Genomic DNA, 14,911 nt, shown 5'->3' with positions numbered 1-14,911 from the left:
GGAATCACGCCCTTACCTACCACGCTGTTAGACACATCTTCACCAAACACGATCAGCCTGCTTACGGATACCACCGGCCAAAAATGCTGCGATTGCTCTGATCCTCCCTCACAGAACACTGCCTCTTCTGCAATCCACATGCGGTCGAGTCAAATGCAAGCTGCGGTGTCAAGACCAGATAAGAGGGGGTTAGGACAAAATGGGCCTCACCGTGCCCGTACCTGGACGAGGCCGGGCAGTCTCTATTGCTGATATCCTTCGTCCGCAGGATAAAGACATAGCTGTCTTGGTGAAGAGTTTGGACGATTTGGACCGCTCCTCTTTTGCAAACCTGCAAGATAGTCTGGACCAGTCAGCCGCGTTACAACAACTGCGGCACTTTCTCAAGGATGACGCTGAACTTCACGGGGCCAAGAGTGGCTTCAGACGTGCTGGCGGTTTACAGGCACTGCTTCGTCTGCTTCGATCTTTGACCGATACCTATGGAGCGCAAGAAACCCCTTCGTCCAACATCAAAGTCTTTCTCCAGACACTGTCACAGTGGTTCGCCGTGCTTGGAGCTGCATTAGAAGGACATGAAGGCAGCCAAAGGTATTTTAGAACAAAGGTGGAATCCAACGGGTGGGAATCTTTGCAATGCACGCTGCAGCAGTGTTTGGCCCTTGTGTCGTGCCAAAGCAGAGAAGAGTTGTACACTGAGCAGTTCTTTGGTATTCTCTTCGCGACAGCCGCAGGAGTGGAAGTCGTCGACGATATCTACACGGCGGTCGAGCGATTCGTCAAGAAGCAAGATGTGGAACCTATCTCCGAGGGCACTGTCGGCATTGTACAGACTGCGGTGGCTAAGTCAATGTCGAGTGTGGATGAACTCGCTTTGCCCGAGCTCCTTACCACAATACTTGTTCTATGGAGTACGGGAATCAAGGCAGGACGCATATCACCGCGGTCCATGCGATTGACTCTACCAATGGGCCTCAGAGACATCCTTTCGAAATCCAGACATAACCTAGTCACCGCCCATACCGCCGGAACGTTGACAGCGATACTACAACTAGTGTTTGAAGAGCAGCTATCACCGGTTGAAAGGTCCTTGTTCAAAGAAGCTGCCTTAGTCCTCTGCCAAGAAGGAGTCTCGAGTCTGGACGACGCCCATTACCTGTTCAATCAGGCAGCATCATCATCTGATGGAGGGGCTTTTCTGCTGGATGCCGTGAACGCATCGAGGCAACCTCCTAGTGTCCAGTTCGACCTTTCTCAACAGGGTTATGCGTCTACCGAACTTGCAACCCTTGGTAGGCCGTTTCCTCCTCTTGAAACCCCCGGTTATACCTTGAGCCTATGGGCTCGTTTTGATCTGTTCGACACTCAAGCACATACCACCCTCTTCGGTGCCTTCGATAAGAGTCAAACTTGTTTCGTTCTGGCGTATCTGGAGAAAGACACACATCATCTCATTCTCCAAACGGCAATTCAGGGAAACAGACCGAGCGTTAGGTTCAAATCGGTAGCCTTTCAGCCAGATACGTGGTATCATATCTGCATAGTCCATAAACGACCGCGAACCACATCATCGTCGAGAGCGTTCCTTTTTGTCGATGGAGAGTTCGTGGAACAGCAAAAGGCAAACTATCCCTCAGCTCCTCCTGGTGAGCGTGGACAACCCTACCCTAAGGTTCAGGCATTCTTCGGTACGCCTCAGGATCTTTCTCCTCGCGCCGTGGGAACCGCTTGCCTCTCTAAATGGTCATTGGGCTCTGCGATATTATTCTCAGACACTATGAGCGACGATCTGATTGCAGTTTTCTACCATCTGGGCCCGAAGTATCATGGCAATTTCCAAGACTGCCTTGGATCATTTCAGACCTACCAAGCCTCAGCCGCCTTGAACCTCAGAAACGAGATGCTGCATCCTGGGAAGGAAGACCAGTCGGAGCTCATTTTAGCGATTAGGAAAAAGGCCAGTCACCTTATCCGCGAAGACAAAATCCTCATCAACATATCTGCCGCCACCATTGTGGATGACGACGATCGAAATAACATTGACGAGAGTCAGCTTGTAAAGTCCCTGTCAAAATTGGCGGCTAAAAACCTGGTCGCCTATACACGGTCCGGCACTAATGCTGTTGCGATCAACGGTGCGGTGCCTGCCATTAATGATGCTCTTACACAAGCTCGTGGCGTCTTTCTGCTCATGGGCGACCCAACCGTGACTGTGCCACATTCCCTGGATGATGCTAGCTGGCGCTTAGGTGGCTGCGGTGCTGTTGGTCTTTGTCTTCTGCACCGGGCTCGAACCACGGAAGAAGTTGCCCTTGCCGTCGATATCCTGCTGGAGACCGTGCGCTACAGCTGGAGGAACAGCGAGGTGATGGAACGCGATGGAGGATATTCTATCCTAGCAATGATTCTGAAGGAGAAACTCGTACTTCCCACACAACAAAACAGTGACTCAGCAAAGACGACGATTGCCATTCCCACTCCTCGGCTCGATAGAAACACGCTGAGTCTCCAGGTTTTGAAGTCCATACTGTCATTCACTGGGTATGACCACGAAAACTTGTCAAAATCGGTCATCAATAACCCCTTGGCGTACAAAATTCTGATAGCGGACAGCAGCATCTGGCGCTGCGGCCCTTTCCCTGTACAGCAACTATATTTCGGACAGTTTCTCGTTTTTGCTGAGCAGAGTGAGTTCAAGCGATTCAACTTGAAGAGGCTATCCAGAATGCGAGTCCTGAAACGACTTATGGAAGCTTTGAAGTCAGAACCTGTGTCAAGGGCTATCATCCCCATGTATATGGCTGCTTTTAAGGTGCTCCTGCCTCAGTCCCTGTCTGCGGAAACTTTGCGATCGCTTGCCCTATTTGTTACTTTCTCCGTTAACAAACGTAACGCTGGTCTGCAGTTCCGCAAGCCAACACGTCGAGAAGCTCGCCAACGAAGCTCCTCCGCAGGGTCTTCGAAGAGTGGCAAAGATGAGGCCACGTCCAACTTAACCCATTTCGAGATAGGCGTTGAGGTTCTCCGGTTGTACTCGGACATGTTATGCCGCAAGGATGACGACACTATGATCAAGAAGTTTGCGAAGACAGTCACGAACAAGTGGCTCCTCTATCTACTCTCAGAGACTTCCCCGGAAGTGGTCGTGCTTTCAATGAGAATACTGGCGCGGTTGCTCGTTGTGCATGGGGACAGCTACGTCAAGAAGTTCAAGGACAATTCCAAAACATCAGGCTTCACCGTGTTGGCATATCGACTCAAGCGGTGGTGGCATCTTCCAGCTTTGTGGCCTGCATGTTTTGCTATTTTATTCAACCTCGACGTCTGCAACCTTGACCTGGACAGAAATTTTGATCTATTCGGCTTCATCGATCTCTTCGCGGGTAAGAAGGAGTTTTCCGTCACGTACCCTGAAATTCTCGAAGTTATCATGGCTATGCTACAGAGCGGCCTCAAAACGATAGTCGCGTCCAAGCGCCACCAAGTTGCTACCACTCTAGCGCCTCCTCTGGAAGACCTGGATCAGCCCCCTCAAAGGCTGTCGATGTCAACAATGGCACCACCAAATCCACTCCTTACTATCGTGACTAGCCAACATGTCGAGACCCTCGATACTGTAGTCAGATTCCTTGCAGATCTCCACACAAGGTCACGAAAATTCCGAGATTTTACAGCGACCAACAGCTCGTCGTATATCCAACAATTGCTCGCCGTGCTTTTCCCGGTAGTGGTGGGTTCTGATAATGTCGAAGCACGAACTGAATTGGATGCTCGAGATTCCATGTTGACGTTTGACGGTGCTGATGTTGTTGTGCATCCTTTATCGACCACGTCGCCCATAATACGTACGTCGGAGGTGGAACCATCACCTGTAGGGTCTCGGGGCTCGACACTTCGACGAGGGTCCTCGTTTGTTCTAGTCACACGAGACCAGACTCACCAAAACGGCAACGGCAATAAGAGCGCCTCTGCCGACGGCTCTGACTCCGCAACCCGAAAAATGCCAGAGCTCAACGAGGGCCATTCGATCGTACAAACTTTACTAGAAATAGTTGTGGCTATTTTTCTGGACCAGATTTTGACGAGAAAGGACTTTCCCGGGCTCGGGCTGTTTCTCAAAACGCCGCCTGGCTTTGTCGAGCACCAAACCTACTTTGAAACATGGATTTTGAGAAATACAGTGTCACAACTTTCGACCCAAGTCGCTTTGGACCAGAAAGTTCTGACTGAACCCAGAGTTTTGACAAACCTTGCGCGTCTATTCAGCCACCTCGAAGAAGCCCTTTTTGAAGGCTGGTTCATTGGAGGAGCTGATCCTGTCCTTGATCTCGCAGGCTCCATTCTCGAGTTCCTTCAACGTCCTGACGTAGCAAAGATGAAGAGTGTCCGGCTGTGCGCACAAACAATCGCGATTATTCGTGCTGTTGTTTTCCGGATAGTCCTGCTCAGCTTATCATCAATCCGAGACAACCAATCATTGCCTTTTCTGGGGAAGCTGACTTATTGGCAAACAGTCTTGCTCTCTGCCGAAGAAGCACAGTCGAGCAATTTACAACTCATTTGCTATTTGCTCTACGCACAGCTAGTTTCGTCCACGGATGCTGTTCGGCAAACGGCCGCCAATCTTTGGAGAATTATTCTTGTTCAAAAACCGCATGAAGCTACCGCCATCTTTGGGCAGACGGATACAAACGAGCAGAAGAGCCTTACCTCTGGGTTTGCAAAGGTGGTGGAGCTCGACAATGAAGCTTTCCTGCATTGGGTGGATGAGCACAGGAATGAATTAGACACGTTGTTCTTCGACACGCTCTCCAAACAGTGGAATAGTTTTGTCGCCAACGAGAATAAGCGTACCGAGGAGAATGGTCGCTTGAGAATTTCCCGCAGACGCGAGAAAGTGAGGCAGTGGTCACAAGAGGAAGCTGATCGCGAGGACCTGATCCGCCGGCATGAATTAGCGTTCGAGAACTGGACAGCCAATATATATTCGTCGGAATATCTCAAGCATCAGCGGCTCGTGCAAGACCAACAAGACGACCTTCTTTACACAGAAACCAATTTCAACCGAATGCAGAGGGACACCAGCAGACCAGGAGGATTATTCTACGCCAAAAAGGAACAGAAATGGCGCCTAGACCAGACGGAAGGTCGGAATAGAATGCGCATGCGACTCCACGAAGACTTCAGCAAAGCAGAAACTGACCAACCGAAGCGAAAAGGATCAGAGGTGCCACCATTAAGGCTTGACACTCGCAATACGAAGATGTCCACTCTTGAGGCAATCGGAGCAACACCTGGTGGGGCGACACCCATGGTTGCAACACCCCAACGCATCAACACCGGTACAGAGCCTTTCCCTCAGATCGAGGAGGAATCCTCTGGTCAACAGCAGCAAGATGACTCCGTCAATAATGACGAGAGTGAGCAACAGAGCGAAGCAGTAGACGGCGACGACAGTTTCGAGATGGTTGAGGATCCCAACGTAGAGCTGGAGGACTTCGAAGATAAGAATCGCAAAGTCATGCGGAGTCTCCACCGAGGTGATCAGGTTAAGCATGTCGCCAACATTTCTCGCATACTTGGACTTGAAGCTGTTGAAGGTCTGCTCATCCTTGGCAAGGACTACATTTATCTCCTCGACAACTTTTTCCAGCGAGCAGACGGAGAGATTGTGAACGTCTGGCAAGCCCCTGAGGAGGAGCGGGACCCTTATGTCAGGATGATATCTGGGAGAGACGTTTCTGACAAAAAGCATGTCTCCAGGAATGAATACCATGGGGCTCGCAGTTGGAAATGGTCAGAGATCATCAGCGTTTCGAAGCGTCGTTTCCTATTTCGAGATGTGGCGATCGAGATCTTCTTCAGTGACGGCCGAAGCTATCTGCTGACCGTCATCTCCCCTTCTGTTCGGAATGAATTGCATAGCCTCGTTAGCGCCAAATCTCCCTCCCCAAGTGCGCTAAGCGCTGCACATCCCGAGACGGCCTGGCGTTACGAAACCTTGAGGAGTGTCGATGACGAGCCACAAACTCTTGGTTCAAAGTTCGCAAACGTATTTGGACAGCAGGCGACCTACCTCGCTGCAACTCGAAAGTGGCAGAAAGGAGAAATGTCAAATTTCCATTATCTCATGCTCGTCAATACGATGGCGGGACGAACATACAATGATTTGACGCAATATCCTGTGTTTCCGTGGATTATTGCAGACTACACGAGCGAGGAATTGGACTTGTCGGACCCACGAAGTTTTCGCGATCTTTCCAAACCCATGGGATGCCAGACTCCGGAACGAGAGAGACAATTTCGCGACCGTTACGAAGCCCTGGCAGAGATGGGAGACGCCAGTACTCCCGCTTTCCACTATGGGACTCATTATTCATCTGCCATGATTGTGACTTCCTACTTGATCCGACTGCAACCTTTCGTCAAATCATACCTACTCTTACAAGGTGGGACGTTCGACCATCCTGATCGCATGTTCTTCTCTGTCGAAGGGGCGTGGAAATCGGCGTCACGCTTGATCCCGACAGACGTGCGTGAACTAACACCTGAGTTCTACTATTTGCCTGAATTCTTGGTGAACGTCAACAACTTTGACTTCGGGACCAGACAAAACTCGAGCGAGTCGATTGGCAATGTCGAGCTACCACCCTGGGCAAAAGGCGATGCTAGGATATTTATAGCCAAGCAACGAGAGGCTCTCGAAAGCCCTTTTGTCAGCAAGAATTTGCACAAGTGGATTGATCTCGTTTTCGGCTGCAAGCAGAAAGGAGAAGCGGCGGTTGAAGCCGTCAACGTCTTTCATTACCTCTCGTACCAGGGTGCTCGCGATCTCGATTCCATTACCGACGCCCGAGATCGACTGGCGACCATAGGAGTCATTCACAATTTTGGCCAGACGCCCTATCAAATCTTTACCAAACCCCACCCGGCCAGAGAGCAGACCCGGCATAGATACAAACGTTTGGACACGGCTGCAGAGTCTTTGACCAGGGTCCCTTCGACTCTTTTGGAGACGGAAGAAAGGATTGCATCTCTCAGCTGGTCATGGAAGTCCGAGCGATTGTTGTGCTCTGGTGCCTTCAGGCTGAACATACCTCCAGACTACGAGATGTACATGGAGTGGGGGTTCTCTGACAACAGCGTCCGTTTCTATTCCACGGAGAGTCGCAAGCAAGTTGGCCTTTTCGAGCATTTACATATTGGACAATTGTCGTGTGCTCTATTCACCGATTCAAGAACTTTGGTCACGGCAGGCACTGATTGTACAGTTGCGGTCTGGACAGTGATTGACACAGGCAAGTCAGTTGAATTGCACCCTCGAGCGACTCTGTTCGGACACCGAAAGGCCGTGACCGTGCTGGCAGTGTCGAGGGCATTCAATGCACTATTATCGGCATCGTCAGATGGACAGGTCATGTTGTGGGATCTCAACCGATGTGAGTTCAATCGCATGCTCGACGATCGACTTCCGGTGACATGTGCCACAATCAATGACGTTACTGGGAACATCGTGCTCTGCCATGGCCACGAGATCAGTATGTACACGCTCAATGGTGACCGATTACTACGCCAGGACTCCGGGGATCGATTGCAAGAGAGCATCGTCTCATGTGCATGCTACGAGGGTGCTGGCAACGAATGGCTTGAACGAGACCTTGTTTTCACAGGCCATAAGAGAGGTCAAGTCCGGATCTGGAGCAAAGTTGTGCGTGGAGGGCGATTCGAGTTGGAACTCATCCGTCAGTTGAATCATGCGGATAACAGCAGGGATGACGGGGCCAACGTCAGCGCTGGCATCAGTTGCATTCTGCCAATGGCACAACTGGTGTACACTGGCGATGAAGACGGCAGAGTGGTGAGTTTTTCTGTATGACTTTTTGGTGGGTTTCAGCTAATCGTCCATGCAGTATGAGTGGAACTGCGTCCAGAGGCATTGAAGCGCAACACGCCGGAATGGAGAAGCGGCGCGAGGCATGATTACTCGTTTGATTTCACAAGCATAGCGAGGCGACGAGGCGCATCAGCACCATGACTGGTGGGTTTGAATATGAAATGAGCGGCCATGGGCATTGGATTTGTGTTTGGAACAAGTCCTGCGATAGAGACGACGAATTGTAAAAGTTATACTTTGATACAGATGGTGGTGAAATGAGTTAGACAATACAGTGAAGAATCAGCCGCGTTGAGACTGAGACGATGACACGTGAAATAAAGTGCGTATGGCACACTGCCTCTACTAATATGGCACGTCCTAGGACGTTCAGCCATGATTGACTCATCGACCAATCTGCGTGGCAGAGCCAGAGCCAGAGCCAGAATCGACAATCGGCAATCCCAGGCCAGCTGAAGATGCGTCGGCAAAGTACTTTTTTCCACTGTGACGACTCGGGACTGGCGGTGTCGGTGTCGGCGTCGTCGTTTTATGTCAAAGCCTCTCACGTGCAGAACGGACAGCCAGGCGCGTGTGCGTTGGGCGGCTCCGCCTCGCTCGCAACAGGGATGTATTCGTAGTTGCTTTTCTGCTTGGTCAGGCAGCAATAAGGACGGTGGGACTGGGCCAATCGATGTGATACACGACGCGTGTGTGTGCGACAGTCCTGTATCTTGAGTTCCGTTAGCAGCAAATGGCCAAGTGGATGGGCTTTGCGATGGTCGATGATGGTCGAATACTGTATCAGCCTTGGTGTGTAGTTACTAGTCCGTACTTTTCAAATTCATAGCTGGACCGGCAAGGTAGACCTCTCTGCCTCATCAATCGTGGTCCTCGTCCCTGGACCTCGGAACGTGAAGGCTGAAGCGACGCATTTGATGAGATGCTCTCGACTGAGACAGCCGCTATGCCCCTTTCGTCGTTAGTGGCTGGCATTGCCGGAGCAACCGCGTGTTGATGTTTGTTGTTCGATCCATCCCCCGTCACATCCCCGGCCACCGACTGGCACTGGGCTTTGTGATTCGCACCTAGCGATGCACTATGCGCAGGTCGGTTGTTTTCTTTGCGGTGTTTTGCTGGGCACGGCATGCATGTTTGCTCCTTAAATTGCATTGGCCTCTTCTTGAACCCTGCCCGTCTTCCTTCTTTCTTTTCCTCTTCTACTTTTCCACACCCCCCAGACAAAGTACAGACCACCTGTTGTCCTGTTTCCAGCGTGCATTGACTCGTTCTTCTTTCTCCTTTCTCTCTTGAAACCCCTCAACTCAAGTCTCTTACTCTCGACTGCCGAAAGGTAACCCGAGAGTTCGAGACGCCTCAAGTCTGGTCAATCTGGACTTTGACGCCCGAGTCCCAATCCCCGTCAGTGTCTTCCCGTCTACGTACCGGAGTGACGCCGAAGCTTCTACCGAGGAGACCACCACCACCTTCACCAAGGTAGAAGCAGACTCCCGCCAACAACCCTCGCGCGTCGGACGGGAAGATACTCGATTCTCCAGGGAGGAGGTTGACATCACCACCAGAGAGTCCAACCGTCCGCGCCGCGAGCAGACGACGCGAAGGGAAGAAGACGTCCGTATCTACGAGGAACGCGATCGACGATATCCTGAAGTCGAACTTCGTCGAGAAAAGTATGTGCTCCAACGAGGCCCCCTTAGCACGCATACCCCAACCGTGCACCGTCATCCACACCACGGATCGTGTATGCGTTGACGCCCATCACGCATTGACCGCCGTCGATCAGCCGGTTTTTTTGGTTTGCAGAATGAGATGACTGACAGGTCTGTGCTTTTTGTTCTCAATAGGTATCGAGGCCCCGCTGAATTCACCCGCAACGTCGACGTTGACATAGACATCGACCGCCGCGAAACCCGAGACCACATCGACGTCGGAAGACCACAACAGTCCTACGACACCCGTGCTTACGAGACCCAACTCGACATCACCGAGCGAGACTACCGCCGCCGCATCGACCCCACGTACGACGTCGAATACGAGCGTCGTCGCCCCGTGCAAGCAGACGTAACCGTCCAGAAAGAACAAATCACCACCACCACAACCGACACCGACAGACCTCGCAAGATGGGCTACTACGACGACGAAGGCCAATACCACAGCTTCCGCCGCGGCGTGGAGCGCGCAGCAGACCGAATCTTGCACCCGTTTTCAGGTGGACACCACCATGAGCGCGACGAGGTGGTCATCACTGAGCGTGACAGCGGCCCTGCCGGCGGCTCGTCAGGACCCGTGCGCGTCCGTGACGGCGCCATCGAGCAGGTCCGCTACGTCGAGCCCCGGTTCGGCGGCAAGGGGGTGCCGATCCAGTGCCACTTCATCCGCATCGGCGACATTCTGTTGCTCCAGGGCCGGCCGTCGCAGGTCATCCGCATCAGCATGAGCAGCCAGACGGGCCAGTACCGCTACCTCGGTGTGGACCTGTTCACCCGCCAGCTGCACGAGGAGAGCTCGTTCATCAGCAACCCGGCACCCAGCGTGGTCGTGCAGACCATGCTCGGTCCCGTGTTCAAGCAGTACCGTGTCTTGGATATCAGACAGGACGGCCTGATCGTCGCCATGACCGAGACCGGCGATGTCAAGCAGGGTCTCTCGGTCGTCGATCAGGGTGGCTTGTTCTCCCGGATCGAGCGTGCGTTTGGCGAGGGCTGTGGAAGCGTCAGAGTGCTTGTGATTAATGACGGTGGAAGGGAGATCGTGGTTGACATGAAGATCATTCATGGAAGTAGATTGTAGATGAGAGAAGAAGGACAGAGGAAGTTGTTGTTTGTGTATGGCGAAGGAGGACAATCAAAGGGAGGGAATGAGACGGAGGTGAATTCATATTTATGTGGCGGGTTTGGGTCTCCTCGGTATGTGATTGATGTATGTGTATGTATGCATTCTCGCTACCACCTCTACTGTAAGGAGGAACAGTACATGCGAAGTATACCTGTATACGTTTATACACCTACTCGTTACGTATCTGGTCACCTTTAACCAAGGTACCTTGGGTAAGGTGTCACGTAGGTGATGACAACAAAGCTGTGTACGGTGTTGAAAAGTGGTTTCAGTGCTCCGTGAGGGGAGCGAGGGTGATCTCGTCCTCATTTTTTACTCTCCCAGAGTGCGTCCTTCATGCCAATGGGCCGGCACATATTATTGTTTCTACTCGATTTTACCTCGAGAAACCTGGAAGACTCATCAACCAGGTCCGTACGGACCTGGATGCATGCGTGCGGTTTTGTTGTTGTTGTTGCTGCTGCTGCTGCTGCAGCACTGCCTTGAGACCTACCGTCGAGGGAGTTGCTTTGTCGTGTACAGTGCTGTCTGTACCTCTGCAACGTCGCATCGTCTACAAACCAAAACCTCTTGAGTTTCGCGCTCAATGGCACACACACACACACACTCTCTCTCTCTCTCACACACACACACACACACACACAGAAGAGCCACGGCATGACGTATTTTCATTCATTTCTGACATTTCAAATCTCCACCAATAACGTGGGTATATCAAGTATTACAAAGACAGAGTTCTCCTGCGTCGTAGCTAGCTACGTACACGAGGTATATAAAAGTATGTACGTTGACAGGAAAATATGCACACTCAACAGTTGATATTCATGTGTATGAGAAAACAACAATAACAACGCCATGAGTTCAGCCGCGTTCTGAAGGCGGGTGTCTTTCTTCCATCCCATGGCTATACTCGCCTTGGGAGATGGAAAGGTACTGTACATTCCATACCTCTCACTCATTACCACTTCGGATCAGTGCGTCAGTGCGTCTCAGCATCCCTCCTCGGACTGTATCCACTCTCCGGCACGACTTCAAGTCCGGTCAGTGTGAGGCGTCCGTCAGGATCCAGGGGTTATAGACGTCGGCGCGAGATGTAGTCCTGTCGTCTACGACTTGGAGCCCCTAGACTGTGTTGGGATGCCATCCCCAGTGTGTGACCTCGGCCCAACTCATTATTCCAATTTGACCCCGGCCGGGCGTTACTTGATCATGGAAACCTGGAGCTGCTGAAGGGTGTCTCGGGAGAATCGTCTTCCACACCGTACTTCGGCACTATCTTCCTCGTTCTGCGAATGATTCTCCTCGTCACCATCATATTGATTCCCATCTTCATAGTGCCAAAAGTCCTAATAATACCACCAACGCTGTCGTCATATAGCTACTGTACCGATTCGTCGTCATAGGCAAGCCGGCATCACTCTTTAAATCCGTTGTCGTAAAGACCAACGAGCTGGAGATCTGCGACGAGTTGAAGCAGTTGCTGGCATTCACTTCCGGGACGTCCTCGGGTTCGGCGAAAGTAATGTCAACGCAACTGTACAGAGCGGCACCGTGAACGGCCGTTTCAATGACTTGGATGGTCGCATTGTCTCCGACTTTCACTGAGGCGTTCGCTGGCAGAGGCACCTGAGGGAGGCAAAACGTCCCAGGGTAAGGGTCCTTCGTAGGCCCGATGAGCTGTATGCCGTTCACCATGACATTGGACATGTTGGGTGGGATCGTGCCGAAGCCCAGGTTGATGTAGATAAAGGCGGTACCGTGGCCAGTAAACCAGCCTGGTTGGAAGGAAACTGCGCCGCCTTTGACGGGCCATTTTGTACGGTTTGTAGATGTGGGCATTCCACCGCCTAAGAAAAGACGTCAGTATGCTGCGCAAACTCAGTTATCCAGCTCCGGCACTCAACGCACAAGGATATGACCATTGCATGCCATACGGCCAGATATAGTTGCCGTCTACATTGGCAGTTTCCAGCCCGTTGGACTCTTGCACCGTTCCATTCGAATGTAAATTGTCTCCCCTCCAGCCCGGGTAGTTTATAACGATATGTCCGGAGGTAAGTGTCAGGAGGGATAGGAGGGCGAGTATCGATCTCGAAAGCATTTTGACTGGGGAATGCAGAAAGGTGTGTGCCTCGAGTTTCTTCTGGTTGTTCGTGAAGTCGGGATCGGATCAGAAAGAAGATGGCACAGTCAAGTGGTCTTCGGACGTGCAAAACAGCTCTCAGAGCCGTAGGATGGGAGGTCGTTGAGAGTACGTGTACTTGTAGGAGACAATACCTAGGTCAGCAATGGACGGCCTTGCGATGGGCCTGGTCGACGGAATGAAGGGCAGCACGAGGGGACAATCGATCAACTTGGGCCATTGCGGAGGGTTATACCCGGCAGCGATAGAACGAATAGGTCTCTCGACAGGCGCCCAGGAATGAGACGCAGACGCCGTGACTGGACATTGCTCTGAGTGCGCTGTGATGGGCATTTTGATTCGAGATGGGAGCAGCGGCTGCGGTGTTGGTCAAGATGGTGGTGGATGCCGTGATTGGGTGCAGTCGCCGTCTAAGCGCTGGCGCTGGCAGGGGTTGTGCATGACCATCATCGAGCCCAGTCAATCAGACTCCGAGGAGGGAGTACAGAGGGATGTTGTTCAACCTGTCCAGACCGCGAAGCGAATGAGCAATGGAGGTGAGATTGAGGAAGTCAAAATGATCATCTACAGTACGACACGGAGGCAGTATGAGGACGACGAACACCCACACTCTCTCCACCATCAACGTGATAATCAACCTCCGGGCGGCTGTCGATCATGGTTCGCTCTGGTGATGTTTCCACCTCCTGGATATGAATATGGACAGTTCATGATTTCATGCAGGAGACATTCTCACAGTCACCTGTGCTCGGGTGTGCAGAGGGTTGGCCCAAACAGTACCATACTATTGTGTGTATTTTCCGCAGCCGGATGATCCAAGCGCCCAGAGTCAGCAGTTCTCGATCATGATAATCAAAGGTTATCGATCTCCCTTCCCGTGGGCTCGTCAATGGTTGGTGAAAGATGGGCTAGTGTGCTTACGTACGATCCCATATACTGTACCTAGTTTTACTGTACCGACACAACTTCAATGTCACTTCTCCTTCTTCACTCCCTTTTCTCATATCAAACTCGACAATTAAACTTCCCTCTCAACCCTCAATCCTTCTCCATGGCTTTAAAAATCCTCGTACATCTCCTCAGTTCGTGTTCCTTGACACAATGCGCATGTTGCTCGTTCCTTTCCCGTCGTTTTCGTCCGTATCTGGCTCAACTAAGCCAACTGACCTGCCCGCTCTCTCGTCCCTGGGCAACAGCACAGGCGGCATGCCCGGCATTATTGCGTTGTTCCATTACAAATAACAGATTATAAATCGAACAGTGCACTGGAGTCCAGAGAGAAGCCAGAAGAACAAGGTAAGACGAAGGGAAAAGCAGGATTCAAAAAAACATATTTGTGTACTTTTCTTACCTTATAAACCCTCACCTTTCTCACTCTCAACAACAAGAACAACATCACCCTCTATTCCTTCAACGACACCAAAACTCAATCTGTTGAATTCTCCTCGTATCTACCAACCTTCCCTCCACCCCCCCAAAAATGCCATCTTACCTCATCACCGGCGCCAACCGTGGCCTGGGCTACGGCTTCGTCCAGCAGATTCTTCACCAGGACCCTTCCAACGTCGTCATCGGACTCGTGCGTGACAAAGCCAGCGCCGACGCCAAAGTGGCCGGCGCCGGCCTCAAGAATGTGCACTTTGTGCAGGGCGACATTTCCAACTATGCGTCGCTCGTCGAGGCGCGAGAGGCCGTGTCTGCCATCACCGGCGGCAAGCTCGACTACCTGATCAACAACGCCGCGTACCTCGGTCGCACCACGGAAGGCGCCGGCATCGAGGATTTCGTCGACGACGCGGGCATCGAGAAACTCAACAAGGAGCTCCGAGACGCATTCGAAGTCAACGTCGTCGGGGTCGTCGATACCATCAACGTCTTCCTCCCACTGATCAAGAAGGGAGACGTCAAGAAGATTGTGGTCATTTCTTCAGGTGTAAGTTTTTTTTGTGTGTGTTTGTGTCCGTCTGTGTGTCTTGTGTGCGTTTTGATTTTTTGATTTTGTTTTGGTTTTGACAAGCGGTCGCAACACCACCCCCCCC

The 14,911-nt window shown here is 51.8% G+C and overlaps 4 protein-coding genes across 4 annotated transcripts in view; 3 read left to right on the top strand and 1 right to left on the bottom strand.

Annotated features, from left to right (window-relative positions):
* Nucleotides 1-199: 199 nt before the first annotated feature.
* PV08_01197 (uncharacterized protein) lies at nucleotides 200-7,876 on the top strand (the record flags this gene model as incomplete). The annotated part of the gene is made up of 1 exon (XM_016375562.1): nucleotides 200-7,876. The coding sequence occupies one exon, from the start codon at nucleotides 200-202 to the stop codon at nucleotides 7,874-7,876; it is 7,677 nt and encodes a 2,558-aa protein (XP_016240838.1).
* A 1,098-nt stretch (nucleotides 7,877-8,974) lies between these two features.
* On the top strand, nucleotides 8,975-10,684 carry PV08_01196 (woronin body major protein; the record flags this gene model as incomplete). The annotated part of the gene is made up of 3 exons (XM_016375561.1): nucleotides 8,975-9,026; nucleotides 9,228-9,564; nucleotides 9,739-10,684. 3 exons carry the CDS (start codon nucleotides 8,975-8,977, stop codon nucleotides 10,682-10,684), a joined length of 1,335 nt encoding a protein of 444 aa, XP_016240837.1.
* Nucleotides 10,685-12,058: 1,374 nt separating this feature from the next.
* On the bottom strand, nucleotides 12,059-12,830 carry PV08_01195 (uncharacterized protein; the record flags this gene model as incomplete). Its single annotated transcript, XM_016375560.1, has 2 exons — nucleotides 12,059-12,576; nucleotides 12,638-12,830. The coding sequence occupies 2 exons, from the start codon at nucleotides 12,828-12,830 to the stop codon at nucleotides 12,059-12,061; spliced, it is 711 nt and encodes a 236-aa protein (XP_016240836.1).
* Nucleotides 12,831-14,352: 1,522 nt separating this feature from the next.
* The window catches only part of PV08_01194 (uncharacterized protein), a gene marked incomplete at both ends in the record, with an annotated part of 1,096 nt that continues 537 nt past the window's right edge, over nucleotides 14,353-14,911 (top strand). The window contains one exon of the mRNA XM_016375559.1: nucleotides 14,353-14,805. Coding sequence (XP_016240835.1) covers nucleotides 14,353-14,805 — 453 coding nt within the window. The remainder of the gene's footprint in view (nucleotides 14,806-14,911) is intronic.

The sequence above is a fragment of the Exophiala spinifera genome (assembly GCF_000836115.1).
Source record: "Exophiala spinifera strain CBS 89968 unplaced genomic scaffold supercont1.1, whole genome shotgun sequence".
Lineage (NCBI taxonomy): Eukaryota > Fungi > Ascomycota > Eurotiomycetes > Chaetothyriales > Herpotrichiellaceae > Exophiala > Exophiala spinifera.
Note: the sequence above shows the minus strand (reverse complement) of the source record. Positions and strands in the feature narration are given on the sequence as shown.